Here is a 13,671-nt window from a genome sequence, read left to right as displayed (position 1 = left end):
TGCCCAGCCACGGCGCCGTCCCCGCAGCAGGCCCGTCGCCGAGGGCGCAGAGGGGTCGGTCGCTGGACAACAGCGGGGGCCGCCAGTGAAGGGTGTTCCGGGGCAGCCCGCGCTCACCGCCTGCGGCCGGTCGAACTTGGCGCAGCGGAGGGTGTCGGGGGCGGGCCGCGCGCAGGGCGGCAGAGCCCGGCACAGCGCCCCGACGGCGCCCGGCAGTGACCGGCCCCGCTGCTGCTGCCGCCGCTGCATCTCCTCACACCGCCCGCCGCCGCTTCCCGCCCTCTGCCAGGGCGCGCCGGACACATGCGCAGTGCAGCGGCACGGCTCTTTCCCGCTATTCGGCTGAGCCCACCCGCTACGGTGCCCCCTGGCGGCTGGGCGGAAGCACTGAACTGCCGGCCGCTGCGCTGCGTGGGGGCGACATGCGCGGGGCGCGCGGCGAGCGGGGCTCAGCCAGCCGGGCCGGCCTCGCCGCCGTGGTACCGCTGCTCGCGCCCCCGGACCCGCGCCTCCCTCCCCGGGGATGGACCCGCAGCCGGGAGGGGAGTGCCCAGGAGGCAGGCTCACCGCCAGCCACGGCTGTGTCGCCCCCAGCCAAAACCGCCGAGCGAGGCTGCAAGCTTCCCCTCCCGTCCTGGCCGAAAGAGTTACTGCAAAACCCGTTCCGGTTCTCCTAAACGTACGGCTCTGCTGCTGTCAGACCGAGAAACGGTTTCCCGGGCGATGGGAGAGTGCGCGGTCTGGCAGCAGGGTATCGGCTCCAATCCCCGGCTTCCCGCCTTCCTCTCAGTTCAGTGACGCATGATGCAGGCAGCTCGGGTCCCCCGGCACGTATGAACTCTTGACTGAAGCAATCCCAAGGGTTAACCCCAGGGCGGACAGCAGGAAGAAGTGGTTCTGCCGCCTGGGAGATAGCCTGAATTACTGAGATGGAAAGTCCACATCTTGGCCAGGGTTTATATGGCCAAAACCTGGCCATGGATGGATTCCTGCTGTGGTCCTTATAGAGGGACCACCACCAGAGCATGCCATGGGTGCTGGTCTGCTCCACTCACACAGCAGGGACCCTGCCTAAGCCTATACATAAAATCTGCTAGAAACCCCCACTGATGGTTTCTTGGCCAAGTACCTAGTTCGTAACCCATTTAATGTACTATCCATGGATATAGTGTGATGCTTTTCCTTTTTCCAACATCTGAACACCATGAAACAACCTGTGAAATTCCTTCCAGCTATGGAACAACCTCTTGCAGCCAGACGGCTGCTTGCAATGGGGAGAGAAATCACACCGGTCCAACAAGACCTTCAGCTAATGTGAACTGCATTTGCACTCTTTCCCTCTGGTTGCTGTCTCTCCCACCCCTGTGCCAGGGAGCACAGCCGCTTCTGATACCGAGTACTGCATTAGTCCTCTCCCAGTCCCGCAGATCCAGGCTGCTGCTCCAGCCAGCCCTGCAAGGACCCCTGGGTGTGAGATATCCAGCCTTAAGGATTTTAAAATATCTTCTCTAGCAGCTGTTGTCTCACATCCTCCCTTGTTCCTAATGGCCTGGAAAGCATTTTCCTTATTCCTCATCCAGCTCTAGCTCAGCAATCTCTATCCGCTTGTTTGCTCTCCTTCCTAACAGGTTTGGCATCTCCATACGGTTCCTTGCCTTTGGTTCCCAACAGCCCATAAAGTCCATTTTTTTTATTTCCTAGAGCCTTATCGGACCTGGATAATCCTCTGCTGTCTTTGGCAACCTTCTCAGCTTTCCATACCTTGCTGCTATCGGGTGCTGTCTGGTCCCTCCATGACACATTGCTTGTCTATTTTCCCATCCTCACTGCAGCCTTCAGGCCGGAGGACCTTCAGCTGGAGCCAATTTCCTGTGTTTTCTTGACCATTCCATAAACTCTGCTCAAAGCCATCCCTGTCCCCACACACATTCCTTTGTCTAGGCCTTTACTCCCCAGGGCAGCTGCCTGCTTTGCCGCTGACTAGACAAGGGCTCTCCTGCAGCACCCAGTGCACGCACTGCTGGTTGGTTCTCCCCATCACCTCCTCTCTGGGTTCCTGTCCCCCAGTTCAGTAAGCATCATCACTCAGCACAGGAGCAGCAGCTGGGATGCACACCATCTGGGTACGCCAACAGCCCCCATAGAGCTCTCCATCCCACTGACCAGACCAGCCCTGTGGCGCCCCAGAGTTAGGCTGGCCGCCTTCCCGGCCATCATCCCCCAGTCCTCGGCCCCACAGCTCCCTCGGCACGCAGCACCGTGGGTGCGGCTGACACCAGATGCCTGGCGCTGCAGACGGTTGGCACCCGGCCACGGGCAAGTTGGACGCCAGGCAGCAAATCCCAGCCTCTCCAGCGCGGCACGGTGCGGCGCAGCCGGGGCTCAGTCCCAGCACACGAGGCCCCACTTATCTGCTCTGCTGGCTGCCTGGGCGGTTTTCCCAGGATGGGAGAAACCGATGGGAAGGCAATGGTTTCCTGCTGTAGAGATTGACCTTGTGCTGTGGACAAGACAAAGGAGGTGACGGTGTGACAGCATACAGCATGCTGTCCTAGCAGGGATGGCGATGCCATTTCACTGGCAGCAGAGCCTCTGCCTCACTGCATCCAGGCCACCCTCAGCTCGCCTGTCCTGAGCCCTGGTGCCACGGGGACTGACAGATGCAAACAAGCAATTACTGGCTGATGTCAGCACACTGCTCTGATGTCACTTTATGCACATGGGAGCTTACTGGAGACCAGTGCAAGCCTCCAGGGTCCTCTGTATAGCAGGATGGGGCTGGCTCATTGGCTCAACCTGCCTGGCTGCTTCTCTGGGTCCCTCAGCTCTGCCGCGGCACTGGGGCAGTTTTGGGAGGCGACAAGCTGTGAGTTGCCCCAGCAGTAAGCACGGCAGTAGGGACCACAATGAGAAGGGAAGGTCCAGGCACATTGTGAGAGGCCAGGGATGCTCCTGCTGGGGAGAAGTCACCCGACTTCGCCCTCCCTCAGTTCCCGGGGCTCACGTGATGCTGCACAGCCTCAGAGCTGGCCGTCTTCAGCACGATGTGTCAGCTGGGGTCACTTCCGCCCTGGGTGACTCAGCCGGGGCTGAGGACGCCTGTTTTCGCTTCTGCCATGGCAACCCACCGCTGCAGACAGCCCCACTGTTTGTGGCCGTTGCAGAGATGACGGTGGCCTCTCATTGCCTCATGCAGATTGTATGCGATAGCGACAATCTCTACTTGCTCCAGCAGCAGCACAGCTTCCTGATGTCACCTTGGCCCAGCTCTGCCAAGCCGAAGGTGTGAGCTCTCCTCCTGGGAAAACAAACCCTTTGCTCTTTTATTTTTATTATGCTTTTCATGGTTTTATCCCCATGAAGGTGCAGGCAGGAGCCAGCCTGTCTCCAGGCCAGGTCCCCAGGCCATGCATCGGTGCTTCCCACGCTCCGCTGCCAGCCCGGGCAGCCAGAGCTCCTCGCTCTTCTCCTCTCCTGTCCTCCCCTGCTCAGATGGCTGAGCAGAAATCAGAGCAGATCACAGCTGCTCTCCCTGCCCACATGAGGGAGGTTTTGGATGGCCACAGCATTACACAACCTGAGCAGATCATGCAGGCTGCACCATTTCCAGCTCCTTCCCGATGTGCTCCTGTCTCTTTTATACACACACTCTCTGTCCCCTCGCTGGGACACCAAGCCTGGCAGCAGGGAGAACATCATGCCAGCAGGAAGTAGCAGAGCAGCACAGGGCTGAGAACACCTAGTGGGGCAGGCCCCACACCGCCTGGGGAAGGGTCAGGGGTAACAGCTCCCACCAGGCACAGATCACATCTGGTGATGATGATCCATTGTGGACTCTTGTCTCCATCAGCTGAGCAGCACCCCCCTGGCTGGGGAGAAGATGGTGGCTTTTAGACTGCCCACCCTGGGTCACTAATAGGCACCTTCTTGGCAGAGGGCAGCAAGCTGCCTCCTGGCACTATCTTCACCAGTGGGTGCAAGGGGCACTGGTATTGCTGGCTTGGCCAGCATACTTTCAGTACACGGAGTTGCATCATGTAACAGTTACACATCACTGGATCCGTGACTGCAACAGCTACACAGCAGCTGCAAAAGCGCCCTAGTCCAGGTTTTCCTGGACACAGTGACTGAGTCTGCAATAGGCATGTGAGTGGGCTGTAGCACCAAAATTCAAGGTCATCTCCCAGCAGCTGGGTGCTTAAGACAGGCATTGGCGCTTCAGGCCCTCTGATACCGGGTCTGCACTTTCAGTATGATAAGTGAACTGAGAAGGATTAGGAAAACAAAATCTGAGGTCTTGCAGTTCTCTGTTCTCAGGAGTTTCACCCTTTGTACTTAAATAGCTAAGTTGACAGTTCTCTGCGTCAAGGGTAACTCCCTCTGTCATTTTCTCCCCTGGGCCTTCAACACAAAACTCACCAAAGAAAGTGGCTTTGGTGGGAAGCTCTTTCCTACATCCTTCCCTCTCTCTCTTTCCTTGAAAATAATACAAGAGTTGTCAAAGTAAAAAGCAGCTCTAGTGCCTGATGCCAACTTTTCTTCATGGGCTCCTTGCTGGGGAAAGCCACCCAGGGCTCTTGGCAGTCAGCTCCTCACTGGATCTTCAGCACCGGGGTTGGGGTGATGGTGGTACCACCTGTCCCCTCCTCCCCTTGCCCCCTGACTAGGCCTCAGACTCCAGTACCATGGTCTTGTCCACTTCTTGTTATGCCCTTGCCATCTCCCTTACCCAGAGCCCCTCTGACTTCAGTGTCTTCAGTTGCTTCAGTATTTGCTGGGGTTGTTGTTCCCCATGAGGAACAAGGTTTGACTCCCTCTTTGCCACCTCTGCAAAGCTGTTTCCGCTGGTGAGATGGGGTTTCCCCAACAAACTGCTTTGCAGAGCTGGGCCAGGAAGCCCCATGTTGCTGTGCAAGCTTGCAGAATTCCTGCAAATCAGCTGCATGGACCCTCTTGCCGTTGCCTGGATAAGGAGGCAGATTTCTGAGGTGTTAGGTGATGGGCAGACACTTTCTTGACCTAAAAGATACCAGAGCTCTTTGAGCTTAACACAAACCAGCCTTAGAAATATCCAAAGCTGTAGTGAGCTGGATATCACCCAGTTACAGACCAGCTTTGTCCCCAGGAGCCCCACACAGCAAAGAGCAGGAACCTGCTGCAGCCACAGCCCCCATGACATGCTCCCTGGTCCTGCCTGTCCCTGGAAGGGGCACAGCTTTATTTGCAGAAACACATCGGCAGGAAAACAAACTTGTCACCAACCCAGGGCAGGTGCCTGGCCTCACCTGTGTGCAGGGGCTCCTGTGTCCACGAGGCACTGGAGGCTGCCCGGATAAGACACAGAACCACCGCAAGGGAAATGCCAAAGGTGACACATCAGTGTCCCCATCAGTGCTGGCGGGGTGGCACCACTGGCATCTCAGCGAGGCAGTGTTGAACCAAACCCAGCACATGTTAGCCCAGATGTACGCTGCAGCTTGCTGCTGTCGCCATGCTGGCAAGACACAGCCATGTCCCCAAGCTGTGGCTGCTGCTTTCACTAAGGACAGCCCTAGGGAACAATGCTGAGGGCAGCACCCTGCTGTGAGGCTTCCAGCCTAAGCCGCCCCTCTCCCCTTGCCAGCTGCAGGCTTAGGCATGCATCTGTCCCCTGCTTTGGATTAAGGTCTGTCCAATCTGTGCTGGGAGAAAGACTCAAGGCCAGGCAACCCACACCAGCCCCTCCTGCCTGCACTATTCAGCACTGGGGGCTAAAGTAAGATCCACACCTCTTATAGATCAGCTGAAAGACTTCCCCAGACCTCTTTCTCCCCTCCTCCCCTTTTTTCTCCTGTACAGAAAGCCGCAGAACCAGGGTGGAGAGCAGCAGCAGTTCAGTTTCTGAACCCATGCTACTTCCTGTCCTTTGCCAAACCCTCTTCTGCTTCCCCACCTCAGAGCATTTGGGCTCACCCACACCCAGCTGCCAGAGAATTGGTGGTGATGTTTGTTTTTTTGTCACAGTGATGAAGTGTTTATAGCAACCATCGCTCAACAATCCACAAACTTCACTGATCTCAGCCCAAGCTTCCGAGATAAGGGCAGAGAAAGCACAGCTTCTTCCTCTGTGGTCAGCAATGGTTGGGTTTCAGGTTAACAAATATGGGTATCACCACACCACCACCACCTTTTGCTGTCCCAGAGGAGCACCTCGGGGCTGGGGCAGTGCCCTGACCCTACCTGTGATAGGAGTAATAACCCCATGGCTGCTGTCTGGTGACCAGGTGGGACATGGGGGCTGCCAGCCACCTCCCAGGGGTCTGCTGTCTGCCTCGAGAGGTGGAAGCAGCTGGTGGGGCACACCACCGAGCCAGCATCCTGTGCCTGCTCAGGAAGATGGTGTTTTCTGTGAGCAGCCTGCTCTCACTGGCTCCCTTGTTGCAGGAGCAGCACTACCAAGGAGGCTCCTGCCATACTGGAAGGGAAGGGACCATTCCTGTCCATCCGCAGCTCCCACCAGGGCTGGGAGCTGAAAGCACCTCAGATGAGCTGTTCTGGAAGCCACGCTGCTGCCTGTCTGCACAGCTCACACCCCAGGCCATGGAGATTTACTGTCCAATGGATAAAAGATTGTGTCTGCTGACAGCTCACCTCCCCGGCTGCTGCTGAGCCTCAGTGCGCATCAGAGGGGAGCGCAGAGCTTGGGCGAGGATTTCCTATCCAAATGTGATACAGCTGTTCCTGCTTCCTCTCCAAAGGCTGAAGCAAGTTTTACAAAATCAATTTATCATGTATTTTCTTTGACCAAGGCTCCTTGTGGATGTAACCTGTGCCTGAACTGCCCAACCTCACAGCATCAAGGCTGGAGAAGGCAGAGAGTGTGACTTGTACAAGCACAGAGCTCAGAGGGGAGTATCCTTACAGCAAGTCCTGGGGCTAAACACCATCTCAGTGGGAGTGCCTACAGCAGGGCGGACAAAGAAACAGGATGCTCAGGAGCTTTTTGGGAATCGATACCCAAGGGCTTGTCCCCAGATCTTGCTTGGAAGACCCCAGTTTTTAACCTCCTCCATGTGGAGCACAGAGTGGGACAGCTCCAGGACCAGGTTTAGTGCCTTTGCAGGCACAGCTCAGTCCCCACATCCCTCTGTGCACCCAGAGCAGAGTGAGCCGTCCCCACCCACCACACCTACAGTGTAAATCGGTGGCAGGGACCAAAGCACTCAGCAGCCCCAGGCAGTATACTGCAAACAGCAACACACTGCCTCCTGCCCCGGCCTCTGCCCACAGAAAGGGCCTTTAGCTGAGAGCTGGGTTGCCCCAGCCTCTCCCTGTGCAGCACCTGCTTTTCCATACCTCTCACTGGTAGCTGCTCATCCCTACTGGCTTGGACCCTTGCATCTGGAATTAGCTGCTCCTGAAAAGTTTTGGTGCTGGACCCTGTTGGGAAAGAACAGAAGCCCAACTCATGGGTCCCTTTTCCAGCTGGACACACGCAAATCCAGAGGATGACGAGGCTTGTGCTTGCCATCATTTTTAATCCTGAGGGTAAAAAGCTATCTCACTAGCTCAGGGCTGCTGGGATTATATCACTAGTTTGCTTTGAAGCCCAGTTCACAGAGGAAAGCCATGTCCCAGAGCCCCAGGGGCGGGCTGCATGCCAGCGGCTCTGCAGAGCAGGACTGTGTCTTGCTGGCCAGGAGCTGTGGGTGCTGGCATTCCCAGGAGGCTGGTGGCAAGGGTAGCAGTGGTGGGAGTGGGAGGGCAGGGAGCCCTATGTGCTCTGGCTGGCTGGGAGCAGCGGTGGTGACCAAACAACAACAGCCAGGATTTGCCTTTGACACAGACGCCTGCATTTGTTATGCTAACTGGGTGGGAGGCAAAGCAGTGCCAGCTGTTTGAGTTTATCCCACTGGAGTGTGCTTAGTGAATGCAAAGACTCTTGGCATCAAGCACACGGGATGTTTTAAGATACTCATCAGATTGGGCTGCTTTTGACAACAAAGATTTTGACACTGGATTCTGGATGTATCTCTGACCCCTGAGGGTTCTGGCCAAGCCCCAGGAAGGCTGGTGTGACAGTAAGATGCAGAGAAGTCTCTAAGGAAATGTATGCACAAACTGTAGACAAAAACTGTGTTGTGAAGTATGTCTGAATATGTTAATGGGGTGGTTCAGGTTAACAAAAGACATGGTTATGAAACCATTTTAGAAACATCCCTCAAGTCAACATGCTTTATATCTGTCAGTGCTGCTCTTGAAGCAGCACACAGAGGTTGAAACAGGAAAGAGAAAAGCACTTGTGAGCCAGACCTCACTTTGTAATACTGCATCTTTGCTTTCCCAACTGAGGGAGGCTGGCTCTGCCATGCCAGTAACTTGGCCTTTTCATATGGCTGCTCAGAGCAGAAGCAGCAAATACTAGGTTTTCCTGATGTTCCAATCAACCACCTCCTAGGAAGACACCTTGCTGCCTCAGCTGAGGGCTGCAAAGTGCCAACTCAGATCCAGGAGCAAAGAGCTGGGGGCTGCCCATGGGCATGGCTTTCCAGCAGGCACTGCCAGGGGCTGGGACATGGCCAGGAGGCTGCTGGGTGCCTCAGAGACCTCAGGTCACCGGTCTCAGACCCTTGTCCAGCAGCACTACGTGCCTGTGCATTAACCCCGTGACAGCCGCAGGTGACAAGAGGTGGCTCACAGCAGGAACCACCGTGCTCTAGACTTCTGCAAATGTCATGACACCGACCCAGTGAGGCTATGAGTGGGGCAGGACCTTCCCTCTGAGCTCAGGGACACCCCAACTCCAGACAAGCACTGGCACAACACCCATCATCCCTTTCCCTTGGAGTGCACTCAGCACCCGGGTGCTGTTCTCACCCCTCAGGGCTCAGGCAGCACCTGGGGTGGACAGCCAAGGGCAGGACCCTGCACACACCAGGAGCAAAAGCACATGGAGCCATCACACGGTGTCTTCAAGCAAGCAGCAAGCGTTTTGCAAGCAAGTCCCACAGTACCCCTGTTACAAAGAGCACAGCTGCTACATGGGGGAAGCATCTTTTGGTTTATTAAAGAATAAGAATACAACTGTGGGCCCATCCATGAGAGCTGGGTGCCAGAAGCAGGGCTGGGTTTTGGCTGAAAGGGTGCAGTCTCCTCTCCAGGTGGCTTTCAGCAATACGGGCTAATTTCCTGTCCGGCAGGGCATCCAACGCCCCATCCCAGCAGAGCTCCATCTGGAGCGGAGCCCCTCTCCACACCAGCCCTAGCCTTGGTTACTTATTGCTTTTAATGGGCTAGTCTAGTACAGAGTGAATTAAAATCAAAAATGCATGTCTGTCGCAGTGTGTTTATGCTGTCTTCAGGCTGTGCTGGGAACCTTGGCCGTCAGACCTGGAGAGGGATGGAAGAGAGGGGCAGATGAAGACAGGCTGGGCAGGGAGCAGAGGCATCCCATGGACAGCAGTGCTCCAGGACAGGTTGTCTCTGCCGACAGGCCACAAAGCAAAAGCTTTTGTCATCCACTGCTGGAGCTAAGCAGGTGGTGACAATAGTTTGGGGCTGGTGGGGAGGAGGAGCTGGCACCCAGTAGGTTGCTCCGAAGCACAGGCGTCACGGCCAGCCCAGAGAGACACCGTGGTACATGTGCCTTGCCCACTCGCCTGGGGGAGGACAGCCCCAGCCAGCCCATGGAGCTAGAGCCAGAGGGGAGCTCCAAGGGCAGGCACCAACCTGAGGTTTACTTGAATGTGTGGCTCTCGGCTCCTCCCCGGCCAAACCCTGGAAGAGAGACAGAGCCAAGTCAGCATCACCGCTGGGCAGCAACAGGACTCTCAAGCCCCCTTTCCCTCACAGCCCCAGCCACAACAACCCTACCTTTGGGCCCGAACAAGGCGGCATAGCAGGGGTGGTTGCAGTATGGCTTGCCATCGTGCTGCAGGGAGAAAGAAAGAGCATCAGCCCTGACCGCCTTTTGTCTCTATCTCCGCCCATCCCTACCTGCAGGGAACAGGGACCTCCTGGGCAGCAAACCTCACCTCTGCATGGCCTCCAGATGTCAGGGTCTTGTTACATTTCTCGCATCTCAAGCAGGGTCTGTGCCAGTCCTTCCCCAGAGAAGTCACCTTCTCGGCTGCCATGGAAAGGAGATGGGTTAGCCAAGGCACTGAACAGGTTGGTTTGGGCAAGCTGGCCTCCCTGTCATCAGCCCGAAGGTGTATATTTTGGGGCATTTTCTCAAGTCTATTCGTCCAGGATAGAGGGCACCATGTTTCAAACCCAAGTGCTTGCTGTGCACACACACTGCTGTGTACATCCAGGCACCAGGATCTGCAACAGCAGTGCCATGCCCAGAGTGAACATTGCCACATCCATTCAGACAGACTGAGTTGTATCCATCCTCCAAGGATTTGAGGATGTCCCCATTTCCAATATCAGCCTGAAAGGGGGTGAATTTCTCCCTAGCTGTCTGGAGCCCAAGTGATCACTGAAGTTGGCAGGGGTGAAGGGGAGATGCTGGCAAGGATCAGGATGGCAAAGCCATCACTGCACCCTGCCAGCACAAACCAGTTCCCTCCAGCCACCAGAGCTCTGGCCCCAGCTCTGATTCTCTATGCACCATGGCAAACCAGAGCGGGGCTGGAGCTTAGATGGGGTTCAGGCAGCAGCAGGGGGGACAACATGCTGTTTGCTGCAGCCAGGACACATTTATAGAGAGAGGGGGAAACACGGAGTGGTTTTTAATTGCAGCACAGTGGGGGAGGAAGGTATTTTCTGCAGGCGCACGTGCTCTTCATATTGGCATCTGCACTCTTGGGGATTTATTAAGTGATAAAGCAGAGCTTTCCACAGGAACCCCACCAGAGCCCCGTCTGAGCACTCTCCTCATGCCTCCAAAAGCATGTCAAGCAATGGGACAGGGTCACTGCTGGCACAACATGCCCCGGGGGAGAGGCCTCAGCAGCCTAAAGCATCTCTTCTTTGGAGTCCAAATATGCCCACAACAGCTTATGCAAGAAGCAAGCTGGCAGCTGCAGAGGTGGGAGTGCGGGCAGTGCCCAAATGTCATGAGGCAGCCCTGCTGCCATCCCCAAGCACCACAAAGAGTCTCCTGTGCCCGCAGCCCTGCGGGGGCCAGAGTGTCTTCCCCCTACATAGCCCCCCTGAGCCTGGCTCACAGCAGAGCCCTCCCATCACTGGGTTACTGGAAGGAGCTCAGCCTCCTCACCTTTCACACAAGTATTTGTACCAACATCGGACAGCAGCTCTGCCAAGGCTCGCTGCAACGGGACCCTTCCAGCCCTCAGCCATGCAGGCAAGGCTTCCCTGGAAAGCTGGTGGTGGTCCTGCAAACCCCATCCCCAGTCCTCAGCATCGTCTCCTCCTCACCCCTGCTCTCTATAGACATGATTTGGCTGAAAGCAGCCCAAGGCACAGCCAAGCAGGACCACGAGGCTCTGAGAGCACCAGTGTGCCCGGGAGCAGGGATTGCTCTGCCTCCTCTGCCCGTGTCCTTATCTGCAGGCACAGAAATGAGGCAGTGAGCTTGGTCCTCCTGCAGGTTTTGAACCCTCCTTAGCCTCTGCACCAACAGAGAGGTTTCGTAAGAGCAGCCTGATAAGCATGGGGCCAAACTCCTCCTTGGTCAAACAGCCCCAGACCTGCACTTCCACAGCCGCACCTGCAGGCATGGCAAACCCAGCTCGCCCTGACTGGGATCAAAGCCCATCCACAGGGAAAGGCAGACACTGACACCAGCACCTTGGTAGCTCCTGATACCAAGCCACATGGGTAAATGAGGTGTCCCAAGACCCTCAGTTGCAGGAGAGAGCCATGAACTGCGTTGTGCCAAAGCCCCACCTCAAAGCCTGGCTGCAAGTGGCAAGCTCAAGTTCAGGCAAAGTGGTGTTCCCCAACCACAGGAGCCACATCCCCAGCCACCCTCCAGGCAGCGCCCATGACAGCCCCAGCACACCTCTCAAGGGTGAGCATCACTAACAGACACAGCTCTTTGACAGGGAAGGCAGCCCTGTGCTCGAGCCTCCAGATTCTTTGGCAGAGCACAGGTGGAAGTTGGGACACACACGTAAATAGAGCAGAAATATGGCAGAGCGAGCAAAAGTGACGGCACTTGGGTCCCTTATGTCTTGTTTGCAGTGAGCCCAGTAAGACTCATGACTAGCCTGTAATGGTGGTTTAAAAATAATGCCCCAGAGCAGTCACCTCACTCTGCTAAACCACATAGGACAACATGTGGGCAACCCACTGACCCAGGAACATGCCTTTGGGAAGGTGCTTGCTTGCCCAGGCATTCAGAGCAGTGGGCTGGACCAGCTGGGCTTTTGGGCTCCAAACTGGTAGGGGGCTGTGGGCAATGCTAGGAAGGAAACAGGACTGAGCTCCCATGTTGTGCCATGACCCTGTCTGCAGGCTGGGCCACCCACCACATACCACTCCCTGCAGCAAAGCATCTCTTTGGGTGCATTATAGGGCCACCCAGCCAGGGCACCCCAGGGAGCCACTGCATAGGGCTGCACAACTTTGGGGCACCCTATCAATTTGCGGTGATGGGCTCTACGACATCTGAGTACCCAGACTTGCAGCGCTGGGTGCAGACGGACCTGTAAGCGCCAGGGTGCCTGAGGACCCGAAGCCCTGAGGGGTGCAATGTTAGTGTACCCCGGCTTAAGCAGCCCGGCGGACCCCGAGGGGTGGAGGGGGGCGGGAGGTAGCGGGAAGCCCTTACCGAAGTAGACCTCCTTTTGGCAGCGGGGGCACTTGGGCATGGTCTCGGCTCTCCTCGGCTCGGGCGCCGCTCTCACCGCCTGTGGGATGCTCCGCTCTGAGTCCGCCAGGGTCACTGCCCGCCCGCCCCGCCCCGCCCCGCCCAGATGTGCGGCCCCGCCCGCAGCTGGAGGCACGAGCGCGGAGCACAGCCCTGCCGGGTGTCCCGGGGCGGGGCTGGCACCCCCGGCACCTCTGCACCCCTTGCCTCTGCAGTCCCTCCACCTGCGCTTCCTGCAACCCTTACACCCGTTTCACCTCCATGCCCTTTGCATCCTGCAGCCCTTGCACCCCTTGCACCCCTACACCCACTGCGCTCAATACCCCCTGCACACTCCACGCTTTCCAGCCGTGCCCTGTCTGCACCCCGATTCGCTGCACCCTGGCTCCCTACCTGCTCCCTGCCCATGCTTGTGCGGTATGGGTGGCTCAGCCCCACTCTGAGTGGGGCTGGGGTGTGATTGGCATTTGTCAATCACACTCCCGGATACATGGGGTACTGACCACCAGGGTTCATCCCCTCGGAGCACAGGTCTGTTTTCTCCCAAGACAGTGTAAAAGTCGACCCTCAGGTGGGGTGTTCTGCCCATGGGGAAGTTTGGGGTACGAGGTGAAGCAGAAGATAGACATATGGCTGTAACTCCCGTTGCAGGACCTGAGGAATGGCGTGGGTGCGGGACATGGCTCCACTCACTGTCGAGAGCCAACCCATCTACGTCGCTGACTGTTGTCATTTTATTAGGAGCGAGGACTTGCTGTTCCTTCATGCTTGGCTGTGAAGGAAATGAAAAGCCTATCCAAAGGTCTGTTTTGTATGAAACAATCCTCCCCAGGGCACGTTGCTGTTCTGGGAAGGTCATGAGGGCTTGTGGAACCCAGCGCCAGGACGCCTAGTGTCTGCCTCCCGAAATG

The 13,671-nt window shown here is 56.9% G+C and overlaps 2 protein-coding genes across 6 annotated transcripts in view; both read right to left on the bottom strand.

Moving 5' to 3' along the window:
- The window catches only part of TEDC1 (tubulin epsilon and delta complex 1), a 76,851-nt gene extending 76,594 nt beyond the window's left edge, over positions 1–257 (bottom strand). For all 5 annotated transcript variants that reach the window (XM_062616290.1, XM_062616293.1, XM_062616291.1 and 2 more), the window contains exon 1: positions 118–257. In XM_062616290.1, coding sequence (XP_062472274.1) covers positions 118–249 — 132 coding nt within the window. In that variant the 5' untranslated portion in view covers positions 250–257. The remainder of the gene's footprint in view (positions 1–117) is intronic.
- Positions 258–9,021: 8,764 nt separating this feature from the next.
- On the bottom strand, positions 9,022–12,832 carry CRIP1 (cysteine rich protein 1). The gene is made up of 5 exons (XM_062616247.1): positions 12,722–12,832; positions 10,014–10,108; positions 9,853–9,910; positions 9,709–9,756; positions 9,022–9,369 (listed from the first exon to the last, which is right to left on the bottom strand). Exons 1-4 carry the CDS (start codon positions 12,759–12,761, stop codon positions 9,716–9,718), a joined length of 234 nt encoding a protein of 77 aa, XP_062472231.1. The 5' UTR covers positions 12,762–12,832; the 3' UTR covers positions 9,022–9,369; positions 9,709–9,715.
- Positions 12,833–13,671: the final 839 nt, after the last annotated feature.

Source organism: Pezoporus occidentalis, unplaced genomic scaffold (genome assembly GCF_034315485.1).
Source record: "Pezoporus occidentalis ecotype Australia unplaced genomic scaffold, CSIRO_AGI_Poc_V1 ctg189, whole genome shotgun sequence".
NCBI classification, from domain to species: Eukaryota; Metazoa; Chordata; class Aves; order Psittaciformes; family Psittacidae; genus Pezoporus; species Pezoporus occidentalis.
The sequence above is the reverse complement of the archived record's forward strand: the minus strand, read 5'-3'. Positions and strand labels throughout refer to the sequence as shown.